Consider the following 14,833-nt stretch of genomic DNA (forward strand, 5'->3'; position numbering starts at 1 on the left):
TGTGTGTGTGGATTCTATATGCTAAAAAATGTAATCAAAATGTATTATATTAGTCAAAATATTAATTTAAATAAATCTTTACACGTTAAAAAAAGGAAGAAATAAAAAAATGTACAATATGTTTAAAAAAAGAAAAGAAATAAATGTGTTTATAGGCTAAAGTTCAACTCTATAAAGGTATGCAAACGTAAGGTCCAAAATTTGTGTCTTTGATAAGTCTTTGACAGTGTCAGTCAGTCCTGCTGTCTGTTTAGAAGAAGTTTGTTTTTTCATTGTAGTCTTCGTCTTTTTTCTATAATTTATTGGTTGTTTTTTGTTATTATTTTTGATTAAATTTTGTTTTATTATATTTTTCAAAATTTTACAAATAATACATACATATCGTAGTATATTATCTGTACATATGTATATTATGTATTTAAATCTAGTTGTAATTATTTATAGAACTTTTTTTCTCGTTTTCTTATACTCATTGTTACTTTTTTTTATTTTCTTTTGTTTTATTTTTTTAAATTTTTTCTTCTTTTTTTGTTTAAGTATATATAAATATATATATGCATATATGTATGTATGTAATAATAAATATTTATATGTATATACACACATATATATTTGCTATACTCTAATCATATTATTATTATTATTATTGGGCAGAGTGTTACATACTAATTAAGCATTACAAATTACAAATACAAACTAACATAATTAAATAAAAATTACATATAAGTTATCGCTTTTATTCTCAGTAAAATCATAAAAAATATTATATATTTCTTTATATATATATTGTTTATATTTATATAAAAAAAAAGAAAATTCAGACAAAAAAACTACTACCAATCTAAAGTATTTCTCTTTAATTAGTAACAATTTAGCAAATTGTCGAGAAAAAATCTAACTCTTGCTTAAAACTTTCTGTAAAAAAAATGAAGAAAACTAAATACATTGTTTGCTAAATATAATTCTTATTAATTATGCTTTCCATATACAGTTGTTGCAAGTTGCAAGTGCAGATTTCTTCTTCTGGTTTGTCATCATTTCAATTCATTTGTAATTGTTTCTTTCTTTCCTTAACAATTGGATGATGTTTGGCTCATCGTCGTTTTGAGTTTTAGTTTAAGTTGTGTTTTCGAAAATAAAGTTTTTTTTTAGCTGCGTGTTAAAGGAATTCTGTGCAAAAATAACTTAATTCATTTATTCATTTACTTCATATTTCAGTGGTTTGTTGGTTGGTTGATTGCTTGGCTTGATTTGTTTTGGCTTTGCGTGTGTGTTTTGTATTTTCATAATTCTCTTGTTACTAAATAGAAAAACAAAGTAATATAGAAGTTGCTGTAGTAGTTGTAGTATGAGAAGTACATGTGGGAGTAGCTGGGGTTAGGGAGGTATATTAAAGTGTGTGTTTCAAAAAAAAAAAAAATATTATGCCCATTTAAAACAGAATCTTCTTTTTTGTTCAGATTTTTTTTGTTTTGTTAAATATAATATCGATTAAATATTTACTATTAGTTAGACGGCTGGCCTTTAACATCATTATCATCAACATTTATCGTGCCGTTTGGGAGCGGCCTTTTTGTTGTGTCGTCACTGCTGCTGTTCCGCCACCCGTTGTGGTTACGGTTACATTCTTTGAACAACGTATGCAAATGTAGTCGTCATCTGCCTTGATTTGACTGCGATTGAGTCCAACGCAATACATGTGGAACCATTCGTTACAGCCGCCATCACATTGCACCCAGTCAACTTCGCGTCCGGTTGGTTTGTGACAATTTTCGGCACGACATTCTTCTTCGTCATCCTCCTGCTGGGCCATTTGAGCTCTTTGAGAGTTCTTCTTTTGACTAGCCGTTATAGTGTTGTTGCTGTTATTATTATTGCCTCCCACTCGTTTCCGGTGTTTCTTTTGCGAACCGGAAGCAGTGCTGTTATTGTTTTGATTTTGGTTACCGCCATTTGATTGTTTGGTGGGTGTGTAATTCTCGGAATTGTCATCGGCTGCTGTTGCAGCTGCAGACTTGCTATTGGCATCTGATTTCCGTGAGGATTTTTTCGTCGTAGTTGTATTAGATCCGGCATTATGTTTGTTCGGTGTGGCAATTTTTTTCCTGGGCACAGGACATCCCGTTGTGGGATCCAGAGAACGTCGCTTCTTAACCACACTGGCTGATGAGCGTCCATTGCCGCTGCCACTATTACTAGTGCTGTTGGGACTGCTCTGTACCATTAAGCTGTCGTTGGAATCTTCGGCTGCTGAATTGACACTGGAAGGCGGTTGTTGGTTTTGTTGGTTCTGTTGCTTAAGCATGGTTTGATGCTGCTCAACGAGTGCTGCTGCTTCGGAAGGCTGGGCTGGTTGTACTGTGGAAAGGACCCTCCAAAGTTCTTGTGATTCATCGAGTGATACTTCTAGCAGGTCGCCTTCCATCATCAGTTCATCGAGATTGTCTGTTTCGCTATCGGACAATAACTTTTGCAGCTGGAGACCATTGTGTGTATTGTTAGCGTTATCGTTCGTTGCATTTGCTTCGCCCTCTTCCTCCTCATCATTACTAAAGTTTTCCTCCACTATATGTAAGCGTCCTTCATCATCTGAATCGCCATTGTCGGAACCCTCATCTTTGGAGTTGCGTTGACTACTGCGTCGTGGCTTGCGTGCTGCTCCTGCCTCCTTGGTGCCTTTACGTTTCTTCTGTTTGTTATTCCTTTGTTGGGCCGCCGCAGCTATAACTTCCAAGGCAGCTGTAACATCGGGACTTGTAAGGGCTTTACGGGCACGATCTTGCCAATTCATGGCTCTTTCCGCTAGACAACGTAGAGCTTCATCTTCCGGCAAGCGTATGGGTAACGTTTGTAAGGACACCAACAGGGGCAATATAGTCTCCAGGCGTGGTCTCTTTGAACGAACACATGAAGGACACAACCACTTCATTTTGAGACCCTCGTCTGCAGCACAATTCGTTTGTGGCGGAGGCGGTACACAGTCCTCATGGAACCAATCTCGGCATAATTGACAATTGTACATTACACCCTGGAAAGATGATTTGCAGAGGCAGTAGTCATCGCGCAGAGGATTCTTAGTCATATTTTGTCTTCTGTGTTCTCGCATATCACGCAATTCCTTTTCCTCGGCTATTTTAAATGATTCCACAATTTGTGCTGGATTCATTTCTTTAACAAAATCATCTTCGAATTTTTTCTTTAAATCCGAGTCAATAATGACAGACTCTCCGCGGGGCATTAATACCTCCAAAAGTGTATAAAAGGTGTTTTTCTTTAAAAATGCTCTTTCGGTATTCTCCTTCCAGTCATGAGCACTTTTCAGGTGTCCCTGCATACGCAAAAGTTCCTCCAGTCTAATGGGTATACTCGCGCCACGATTGACAATTGCTTCTAGAGTATGACAATAGGGAAAGTGGTCATTGGCTTGCAGCTGTTCAACAGACCTTAACCATTCTTTGGCCTTACGTAGAGCATCCTTTAGTACACTATAAGAAGGCACCAAACCCTCTATATCAGTAGCGGTCTTAAGGAATTGTTCAATTTCCACCAGTTCATGTCGTTGCGTACTGCAATTAAAATATTTGCTCGCCTGACATTCCCATGCTTCTATGGAGGCTCCAATCTCTTGCAGCTTGCGTATTTCTGCGTCTATTATGGGATCTGTGGGAGCAATCTCAGCCGCTGCTACATGTAACAAATTTTTAACGTCATCATAAGTAAGTTTTGCACTGGCAGCCCTTAGGCCTTGTGAACGTTTGTACCATTTTAATTGTTTGAGTCGCATGTTTAATTGCTGCATTTGAGGCAATTCAATGCGCAGTGAGTTGCCTTCTCCGATTATGGCTTCCAATTCCGATTCCTCAAGAGCATCTAATGAATGCTTTAGCATTTCATTGGTGCGTTCTACAAATTGTTTGCCTAAAACTAAGAGTTCTCGCACTGAAACACCTTCCTCGATGGTACAACAAAGATTATCGATCTCTTGAACGAAAAGTTCAAGTTCCTCCATAGTGAGTTTGTACTGTGCAGCTTCCAAATTATTATCGGAACGGGTGCGAACCTGAAATGAGAGTAATATATAAACATTGTTTAGTATATTATAGAACTGAAGTTATGTGGAAATTAATCTGAACAAGAACTAAGAATTAAACTATTTAGATGCTAAGAAATGAGGTTCTTACCTTATTTATACCCAACTGTTGAATCACTGTAACACATTTCTCTGCCTCCAAAACAGCAGCATTAAGGCGATCAATTAATAGAGACGAGGGAAACTTCTTAATCTCCGCCTCCTTGCACAACTCTTGGAGTTCTTGCAAGGTTACTGAAGTAGGTGTATTGGCATCCACGATGTCCCGGCACCGTGATAACCATCTCTCGAAACTTTGAGCTTTAGATTTGAGTTTTTGTAACATCAGTGGCATCTCATCGAGTGTGTAACGATATAATAAAGTATGTTTATCCGGTGGACAAGTGCACAAGACAGTATAGTGGCGTAAACAGACTATAGTCTTTGTGCATTCACATGAGACGGCAGAAAGGAAACATGTTGTATTGCACTCTTGACAGTGGCGTTCATCGTCTGGTATCAGTTCAAATGCTTTGCGCTCTGCCCTGGTAACGCCCCATTCTAACAGAGATTTGCGTAATTTTTTCTCCGAATCAACCATCTCTGCCATGTCAATGTAACAAGCAGTGGCTATGCCAAACGTCAGCTTGGCTGGCTCGAGGGCCATTTTACAGACAAGTTCATCATGCGAGAAAACGCAGAAACGACGCAACATCGAATAATGATTTATACACTCACGACCCATTTTAAGCCAGTCGGCTGGAGCGAAATTAACCGCTTCGGCAAAATTGTAGCCCTGGTTAAAACCGGCATGGTAGGCACGAGGAAATGTTATCACAAATTCACCGGCATTCTGGTCGGTGCGATAAACGGGCACTCCATTATTCATTAAGATGTTGGGATTCATAATGGTCACCAGCTGATGCAATAAATCGGGCTGTGAAGCAAATAATTCGGGGGCAGCCTGTTTCATGGTTTCCTCAAATTGCTCAGCACAACTGCCGGGTACACCATACCAGGTTTTCGGTTCACCCCAATGCAAATAATTTATAGAATAACTCCAGTGATCCTCGTTATGCCAACAGAAAGCGGCAAAACACATGCCCACATACATCCAAGGAGCATTCATACCGCTTATGTCGGCATTTATGTGTCCCAGTATAGAGTCTTCCAGCAGAGGCAAATTGTTTAGATTCCAACTCGACTCGGCATATTCCTGGTCTCCGGGCAACAAGTAGAGAGAACTTTTTGTAGGAAAACCCGAACCATGATCCATGGTATGAAGATCTGCGCCATATTCCACTGTAACATCCTCATCGATAGAGGAAACAATACGCCAGAATTCTCTCTCCACCAAATCGGTGGGCACTAAATGTACCGGCTTACGGAAATAGTCCATTTTAAATTGATCAGCCATCTGACCAAATTGCTGCAAAGTGTATTCACGTTCGGCCTGTTCGAAACCAAAGGCTTCAGTGGGCTTGCTAACCTCTTCCACCACACAACGTGGACAAAGCCATTCGCCTAGAAAGAGAAAATAAGATATTATTAAAATTAGAAATTTTTGTTACATTTCTGCAATACAGACCTTTTGGTATACTGGATAAAGGTGGCAACAAGCAGAACGTATGATATGAATCGTCGCAGCCATCGCATAATAACATCGATTCCTCTACATCACCGCGATTACAAATGTGACAAATATATTTCATTAAAGGATCCACGGCAGCATTGGGATCGGGAGCTTTCTTTTGGGCGGAGCCGGCAATGCCATTGCCAGCATTAGCCCGATTGGCGGCTGAAGCTGCAGAAGCATTGAAACAACTTAATAAATCGCGTTTAAAGTCTTCCTTGGTCTCAGTTTTGACACCACCACGATTAACGCCCAAGCCGCAGCTGGCACTAGAATTTGCAAAACGTTTGGAACGCCTGGCATTGGTCTCATTGGGTGGTGCAATTTGCTGACGTGTGGGTATCTCATGGGCCTTGTAATCGGTGCCATCTTCTAGTTTAACATCTGGACTGCCTACAGTACCAGCACTACCTTGTCCCAAAACTTTGCCCGAGGTATAGACCTCAAAAGGATGAAGAATGCGCTCATAGTGGGCCTTAAGCGTGGCACCAACACTCTTACTTGAAGGATAAGACATGCGATTTGCTACCTTGGCCCATTTGCGTTCCTTGGTTGTCTGCTCCATGCCACCTTCTTCCTGAACAATACGGTGTAATGTGTAAAGATCGAGTGCTTTGCGCTCCACCATGGGTATCTTCAGGGAAGAACCCTGCAATTCCCAAAATTTCGCTATTTGATCAAGAAAGTTTAGTTTTACACGTGTTTTCGCTTCCAATTCATTGAGACGTTGAACACGTGGCGTAAATTTCAATTTATCCACATCCACTGCAAACGGTGGTGACCAGGATTCTGGTGGCAAAATCTTGGCTATACCACATTTTTCGGCAATCGGTCGTATCTTACTGATATAAGCCAAAGGATTTTTGAATTCCTCCGTTGTGGGGCGAAACACTGGACACTCCAAGGGTGTATCAAAGTTAAACTCTTCCGTTTTATTCATATTGAAAGTACTGGAGCTGTGCGGTTGAGAATGATTCTTTTCTTTGCGGCCAGAACTGGTGGGCGGTTGAGGACAACTGTTGTGATATTTTTTACTTGCACTTGGTTTCTCTTCATTTCCTGTAGTCGTGCTAGACGCATTGGAAATTGAGTCACTTCTTTCGGTGAGTGGGCCATATTTCTTTTGAGCTGATTCACCACCACTTACATTACCACCGGTTGAGGTTCTGGTGCGTAGACGTCTGGCGGGCGTTGTGGAACCATTTGCTGCAGTAGACATTGACGAAGTTGCGGCTGGACTGGCGGTAGTGTTACTACTACTATCGGCTGAAGCGGTTGTCTTTGTGGACATTATTCTCTGCGTTCTCTATATTAAAGTTACTACTCTATCTGTCGCGTGTTTAAGGAGTCTGCAAGCGAGAAATATTTATTTTATTAAAAATCAAACGATATATACAAGTTGTTTACATAATTCCATTCAATGGAAACACAACATTTTGGAAAAAAACGGAAAACAAATGCTCTAAACAATAATACAAAAAGTTTTGGGGTTGAAAGTGTTCGCTAACTTTTTCAAATAGACAGACACACACACTCACACACCCATGTACACAGTTTGTGTGTTACAATACACTCTCATCATAATGATTGCATATGCACTGAAAAGGCTACGTTGTATGCTTCCTCTATTGTTGCTGTTGTTATTAACTTTCGAGTGTATCGTGTAAGGGGGGTGATACTTTTATAAAAACGAAAAATTTGTGGTAATTAAGATAGTTATTCCTATTTCCTTTACTTTCTTATTGTTATTATTATTAAAGGGAGTTTTCACTGATAACTGTGCTTTACTAGTGCTTAAGGGTAAAACTACATTTTTTTTTTTGTTATCAGTTATTGTACACAACTTGTTTTCCGCCTGTTAGAAATGAAAATCAAATCAATTGAAATACATGATCCTGTTTACATCACCAATGGAAATAATATCCCTGACAACGTGTTATAAAAGATTTTTTTTATTACAAGTTTTGCTCTTTAGAGTTCAAAAGCTGGAGTTGACAAAATGGTGAAAATCTAAAGTAACTGCAAGTGGTGTTTGTTCAGTTTTAGAAATTTTATTAGAATTAGAAAGATATCTAATTAGAAAGATGTTTAATTTTATTTTTAGTGTTCTATGGACTATAATCTGGACATAAGTTGAGACTATAGATTGGAATTTAGTTTGAACTCTAGTAAGGATTATAGGTTGACCTATTATCTAGTGTAGCCTAATGTACATTCCGGACTATAGTCTAGACTAAAGTATGGATTATAAAATAGTCTACAGTCGAGACTGTAGTCTGGCCATGTCTACAACTGTCAAGCAAAACATTTGACAATATTAACTATTTTGTTAAGATTTTTAAATAATTACAGTATTTAATTTACAATATTTTGCCACCTACGACACAGTTAAAGCTAATTTAATTTGTTACTGAGTGGTAAAACCTCATTAAATTTGTTGTTATTGTTAGTAAATGTTTTAAACTTAAAAACAATTAGTTAAAATTATAATAAATTAAAATATGAACAAAAAAACACAACAAATTAGAAAAAAAAACTTTTAAATAACAAAAAATTATTTAAAATTTTATTCACATTCCAAGTTCTTTGAGCAAATTTCTTTTTAACTTAACATTTTATTGCCTATAAAGTGACACTTGACAAATTATTGATTTTATTTTTTTAACACAAAACACAAAAATTGCCATACAATAATTAAATTAAAAATATATAACTTTACCTAAAGTCTCTTAGAAAAAAAGCCCAAGACTTAACAAAACTTAAAAAGAAAATTTCTAACAAATCCTTCAAATATTACCATATTACTATATGAATAAACAAACAATTTTTTAAAGAATAGTATATTAATATGTCTAAAGTTGACTACGTTTACAACTTATGTTATGTTATTGTTAAGAATAAGTACAACAAAAAAATATAAAAAATAAAACAAATGATAGTAAGTAAAATTTAACCGACAAGGGGGTTATGTTGGCAAGATGTGGTGATACGTATTCACAAAACAAAAAAAAAAAAAAACAACAAGAAAAAATACAAACAATATTGCGCAAGTGCAGAAGAAATATGTGTGGTTTGTAATGAATGTTAATAGTAGAGAGTTGCAGTACAATATGTTGGCGGCACAATATTTACAATGTGCATCGTAATGGCTTTACAACAATATATGTATGTACCCTTTGGCTCATAACAAACAAACTAACAAACGAATCAACCAACCAACCAACCAACCAACAAATATAAATTTATAAAATTCTTTTATAAATAGTGACAAATGAAATTTTCTTGTAACAATTGTAATTGAAATCTTTTATTCAATTTTATAGTTAATATTAAAAGTAATATTAATATTAAAAGAGTTTAATGAAATTAAAAAAAAAGATTTCTATAGTTTTGACCTAAATTATAAAAAGGTTAAATTGGGAAATAAATGTTGATTATAAGGTTTCCCTGATGTTTAAAGCAAATATGATTCTTTTTAATAAAAAAATAATTGTAAAATTATTTTAGTTTAATCTTTTTTAGAGAAACTATTATGCAGCCAATATTTAACCTAAACTATTTTAAATTCTAGTCTAGATAATAGTCTAGTCTATAATTTACTCCATAGACTAAACTGTTATCAAGTCTAAAGTACACAATTTATTCTAGAGTCTGGTCCTGTCTATGGTGTAGTCTATAGCATAGTCTACATTCTAGTCTCTAGTCTATTCTGGTGCAGTCTATAGTCTAGTCTATAGTATAGTATATAGTCTAGTCTATAGTCTAGTTTATAGTCAAGTCTGGTCTTTAGTCTTATCTATAGTCTAGTCTATAGTCTAGTCCATAGTCTAGTCTATAATCTAGTCTATAGTCTAGTCTATAGTCTAGTCTATAGTCTAGTCTATAGTCTAGTCTATACTAAGTAAAGTCTGCATTTCTGTCTATAGTCCAGTCTAGATTAAGTGCAGACCTCAGTTAAATTGATTGTCTAGTCGAGAGTCTGATCTAGTCTGTAATCTTCTTTATAGTATAATCTATAGTCAAGTCTGTTGTTTAGTCTATAGTCTAGTTCATAGTCCAGTTTATATTCTCTTTTAAAGTGTAGTCTATAGTATAGTCCAAAGTTTAGTCTATAGTTAAGTGCATTCTTCAGTTAAATCGATTGTCTAGTCGAGTGTCCGCTCTAGTCTAGTCTATAGCCTAGTCTATAGTCTAGTCTATAGTCTAGCCTATAGTCTACTTTATAGTCTAGGCTATATTTAAGTCTATAGTTTAGTCTATAGTCTAGTCTTTAGTCTAGTCTATAATCTAGTCTATAGTCTAGTGTATAGTCTAGTCTATAGTCTACTCTTTAGTCCAATCTATAGTCTAGTTTATAGTATAGTCTATAGTCTAGTTTATAGTCTTGTTTATAGTTACATCCTAGTCTATAGTCTAGTCCATAATTTAGCCTATAGTTAAGTGCAGACTTCAGTTAAATCCGTTATATAGTCTAGTCTATAGTCTACTTTATAGTCTAGTCTACAGTCTAGTCTATAGTCTATCATGTATATATTCTAGTTTTGTCTACAATACATTTTCTACTACAGTCTAGGCTATAGTTTGAAGTATATTATACACTTTAGTTTGTTTTACATTCGGAACTTTAGTATTTATTTCGAGCTATAGTTAAGTATTTAGCTCTACCTATAGTCTAGTAGAAATCACTTTCTTATACACACTTTACACATATTGAAGACATATCTTATTACTTTTATACATTTCGATTTCTTCCTAATTTTTTGTTTTTTATTTTAGAATATTAAAAATTTTGATTTTTTAACATTATATTATTTAAAACACTTTCACTAATAGTTTAGTCATATTGTTTTCACAATTAATACAAGCAAAACCATAGAACATTTATAAACAAAAAATAAAATTATGTTTTAAAACACTTCTACTAAATTTAAAACAAAACACAAAAATTTATTGAGATATTAATAGATTGATAAACATTAATTAGTTTTTACACTTTTTCACTTTTTTATATGAAGTTATTAACTCATTTATAGATTTTTTAACAATTGTTAGTTATTTTTAAATTGTTATTATTTTTATAAAATAAATAATATTTTATAGATTATTTTCAGTGGGTAAATTAAAAAAAAAAGATTTTATAATACTTGTTTTAATTGATTAAATACTTTGTGGTGAAATTCGCCATTTTGTTTAGTTTTGTCAAATTTCTGGCATTTGGTGGTATGTAGAGTGCAAAGTAAAAAAGAAAAGAAAGAAGATCTATGGGCAGGTTGTTAAGCTGTTGAAAATTTACATTATTTATGACTAATAAATAACTATTTGTTAATAAATATTAAATCTTATTTTTCTATATAAGACTTTTCATTAAAATAAGTAACTTATTTAAAAATTAGCTTTAATATTTTAATTACATTTCTTTTAACAACAAGATTATAGACAAATTATAAAAGGTACCTATTTATTTGTTAAGTTTTTAATAGTTTAAATAAAATAGTGCAATATGTTTAATAAAAGTTTCATCATTAATATTGTTTGAAAGACCACAAATTTTATTTTAAGTTTTTTTTTTTGTTAAGGGGTAAGCTCTCATGCAATAGATTTTTTCCGTTTATGGAACTTTTGCTGCTGCTGATGTTGTTGTTCTTGTTAATCAGGCAAACAACCCCCACCGAGGTTTATATAAAAAAATACATTTGTACTAACACTCGTGAAATTTAAGAGTAAGCGATAACGAATCATTTTGCACCCTTTAGTAGCTACAGGATGTATTTAAAAAGGATCTTATGTTTGAGTTGATTTGAAATTGAATGCAAAGTTGGAAAATTGAAAATTTTAGGAAAAATTTCTAAAGTTTAAAATAATCTTCCCAAAACAATAGATTTAATAAAAAAATATATTACAACCACTTACACACCTCTCATATATAGTGGTTAAATAAATAATAAAAAAAATACCAACAACAAACACAATACACGCACTGACAAACATACATACAAACGTACATAGTACATATAAAGCTCATTTACTTTAACAATGTGTTAAGTTAAAAACTCACGAGATTTTTGTAACAATAAAGAAAAGATTCATTCATCTTTTTTCCAAAATGTCAAGAATTATTTAAATATTTTTTAAAAATATAGTAAAATTTGTAAAAACTTTTAAAGTTATTTTTGTAAAAAAATTTGGAATTAAGACAATCTTTACGGAAATGAGCGTTATATATGAGAGAAAAGCTAAAGTAGTGGTAGTAGTAGTATTACACATTCATACACAAACATATACACTCGATTCAATCGACATCATATTTTTACCTCCTCTTTCAATATCTGTATGGGCAAACATACATACTAAAACGACAGACAGACAGCCAGATGAACGGATGGACAGACAGACAAATGGTTGGTTGGTTGGACAGACAATGTATATATACATATGAGTGTTTGTGTGTGTGTTAATGTATGTGCATAATATATGTGTGTTTGTGCATGTTTTCTCTATTCAAGCAAAATTTCATTGCTCGCGCTGTAACTCTTGGTTCCAAAAACTTTAATTAAATACACAACTTTTTTCCTTAGTTTTTTTTTTTGGAAAATATTTTACTTAATCAAGTTTACTTACTTTTAAATCACACTAATGTTGTTTTTATTTTTCTTTTTTTATATATTTTCTTTTTTTCCTAGTTTTTTTTTTTTAATTTCTTGTATATTTTTGCTTAAATCCTATTCCAAATTGGAAAAAATCAGGTTTTTTTTTCTGCTGCTGATTAAATGAAACACGAAAATCACTTGAATATTGTTCTTTCTTTTTTTTGTTGTTTTTGTTCACCAGCTTTTTTTTTAGTACAGTATGTTTTGCATAATATTCAGCCATACAATGGACAAAAAAGTTTTATTTTTATTAATTTATTTTGAAAAAATCTTTAATTATCAATAAAAAATGTTAGAAAAACTACCAACGTGTATATTTTCAAACACCACAATATTTTTTTCTATATATTTTTTTTTAATTTTTATATTCGTTTCCACGACCAACCGAACCGTTCACTTTACAAAATTTTTATTACAATCGCCAGAAAAACAGCAAAAATATAGTCCCAAAATAGGCAAAAATGTCTATTTTCCTTTGTATTGTTTTAAGGGGGTTTTTCTTTATGTTGTCAAAATCCTCTTGTTAAATTAACATTTATTTAGGTTTTTAAAGAAAAAATATCAAGTTTTTCTATATAATTTCTGATTAACACACAATAATAATTTCACTTTTTTCTCTGCCTTAATGGCTGCGGTATCGAATGTACGCATTTCGCAGAGCTCTGCTAAGCTTTGCCTTTGAAAAAATCGACCTCGCTCGCCAATAGTCTTGGGATTAGCATTTTTTTCATTAGCAATTGCAAAAATATTAAATATTTTCTTTAGTTCCAAAACTCCAGTTCATTTATTTAGCTTTTCTTTTCTGAAATCTGTTCACAATATTCCTTGCAGACAGCGTTGTTAAATTTTTTTTTTTATTAGAAAATTTTTTTCTTGTGCTGCTGCTATTTGCAAATTGACGTCGTCATTAAAAAATCACTTTTCCAAAAGTTTCTAGCTTTTAAAACACTTTGCTGTTGCTTTTTATTGTCTGAATACCATGAAATGTTTTTTATTTTGTTTTTTCTTCTATTTTTTTAGCTTTTTTGTGGTTATATTCCAGGAGCAATTCTAACTTTTGTGCAAAGATTTACAATTTTCTTTCACACGACGACATTATGTCGCAGAAACCTGTGCCGAGGTATTGTTTTGACGTCGTCGGCAGACATTATATTTATCCGCGGCGACTGATAAACGTTTGTCAGCCGGCTGCAAAAACATAACTTGACTGCGTTATTTAACTACGAAAAGTTTACAAACTACTTTATTTACATGATAATCAGGGATTGTGTTATTAATTTGACATATAATTGTTCCACCTTTCAATCTAATAGTATAATATTGAATTATTCTATTAATTGAACGAAAATTTTATATATTAAATTCATTTTATGAAATTGTTAAGACTTTAAAACAAAATTTTTCGAAGAATTGAAATAATAAAATAAAAATAAATTAATTTATTGAAAATTGAGTATTCTCGTAATTTATTTAAGTAGTAAAGTAAAGCCCTATTTATCAAAATTTGTAGTATAGTAAAAATTTTGTTGTACCGATTTTTATATATATTTAATGAATTTTAATTATCTATACGGGGGTCCATTTGCAATGAACCGATTTCTAAAGAATTCGTCCTTGTAATAATTCCAAAAAGTGTAATGTGAGTGTTTGTTATTAAATAAAAAATAAAATATTTATAAGAGGCGGGCGTTTCTCAGCCGACTACCATTTTTGCCCGATTATAGGTAAAAAGTCTTCGACGGTTTAAATCAGCCGTAAAAGGTCGATATGGCGCAGATCTCTGTTGCAGACAAACATTAACGGCGACGGCTGAAACTAAAAATTACGCCGACGTCATAAAGTTGTTTGTATGCCGGCTTTATTTTCATTTGTATTCTCAACTTTTTTTTAACAAAATTAAATATTTTGAAAATTGACATTTTGAAAATTATCACCAAATAGAGATATAATACAACTAAATATAAAAACAAACAATATTCTTATACAGTTAAATTGATATATTTTATAATTTGCTATAGATTTAGATAAATCTCAAATATATACATAGCTTTTTTCCATATACTAGTTGCAACAATAACCATTCTTCTGCAAATCGTTAGAATTGAAATATTTTGAAAAATATTGAGCATTAACCTTTGATTGCGTTTTATGGGTACTTTTGATAGGTTGATACGTAAGTTAAACTTTGTAGATATATATTATTTTTCAAAAGTTTTTAGAACTATAAAATAAACAGAAAGAAGCAAGCTGAATTTCTACATACATATGAAGAGTATGGCCATAAATTTATCAAATTTAAATACTTTTTGTTTTTACAAGTGTTGTTAAGAAAGTGCAGTTTGTTTTCCAAATGAGTGCTTTATTAAACTTGGCAGCATTGTTTATATATATCTACAGTGCGTTAATTTACTTTATTTACATTTACTACTCACCAACAGATGTCTCACATGGTTAATTTTCTTGTATTATTTCCTGTATCCTCTT

General features: G+C 32.9%; 1 protein-coding gene across 2 annotated transcripts; it reads right to left on the reverse strand.

The window, feature by feature from the left end:
• Window positions 1-705: 705 nt before the first annotated feature.
• Window positions 706-13,480, reverse strand: LOC111679656 (lysine-specific demethylase lid). Of its 2 annotated transcripts, XM_046945268.1 has the most exons (5): window positions 12,321-13,480; window positions 5,658-7,051; window positions 4,182-5,593; window positions 1,504-4,060; window positions 706-1,300 (listed from the first exon to the last, which is right to left on the reverse strand). In XM_046945268.1, exons 2-4 carry the CDS (start codon window positions 6,991-6,993, stop codon window positions 1,547-1,549), a joined length of 5,262 nt encoding a protein of 1,753 aa, XP_046801224.1. In that variant the 5' UTR covers window positions 6,994-7,051; window positions 12,321-13,480; the 3' UTR covers window positions 706-1,300; window positions 1,504-1,546. The 2 variants fall into 2 exon arrangements, with proteins under 2 accessions (XP_046801224.1, XP_023297014.2); XM_023441246.2 differs by having other exon boundaries at window positions 706-4,060.
• Between the last annotated feature and the right edge of the window lie 1,353 nt (window positions 13,481-14,833).

Source organism: Lucilia cuprina, chromosome 2 (genome assembly GCF_022045245.1).
Source record: "Lucilia cuprina isolate Lc7/37 chromosome 2, ASM2204524v1, whole genome shotgun sequence".
Taxonomy (NCBI): Eukaryota; Metazoa; Arthropoda; class Insecta; order Diptera; family Calliphoridae; genus Lucilia; species Lucilia cuprina.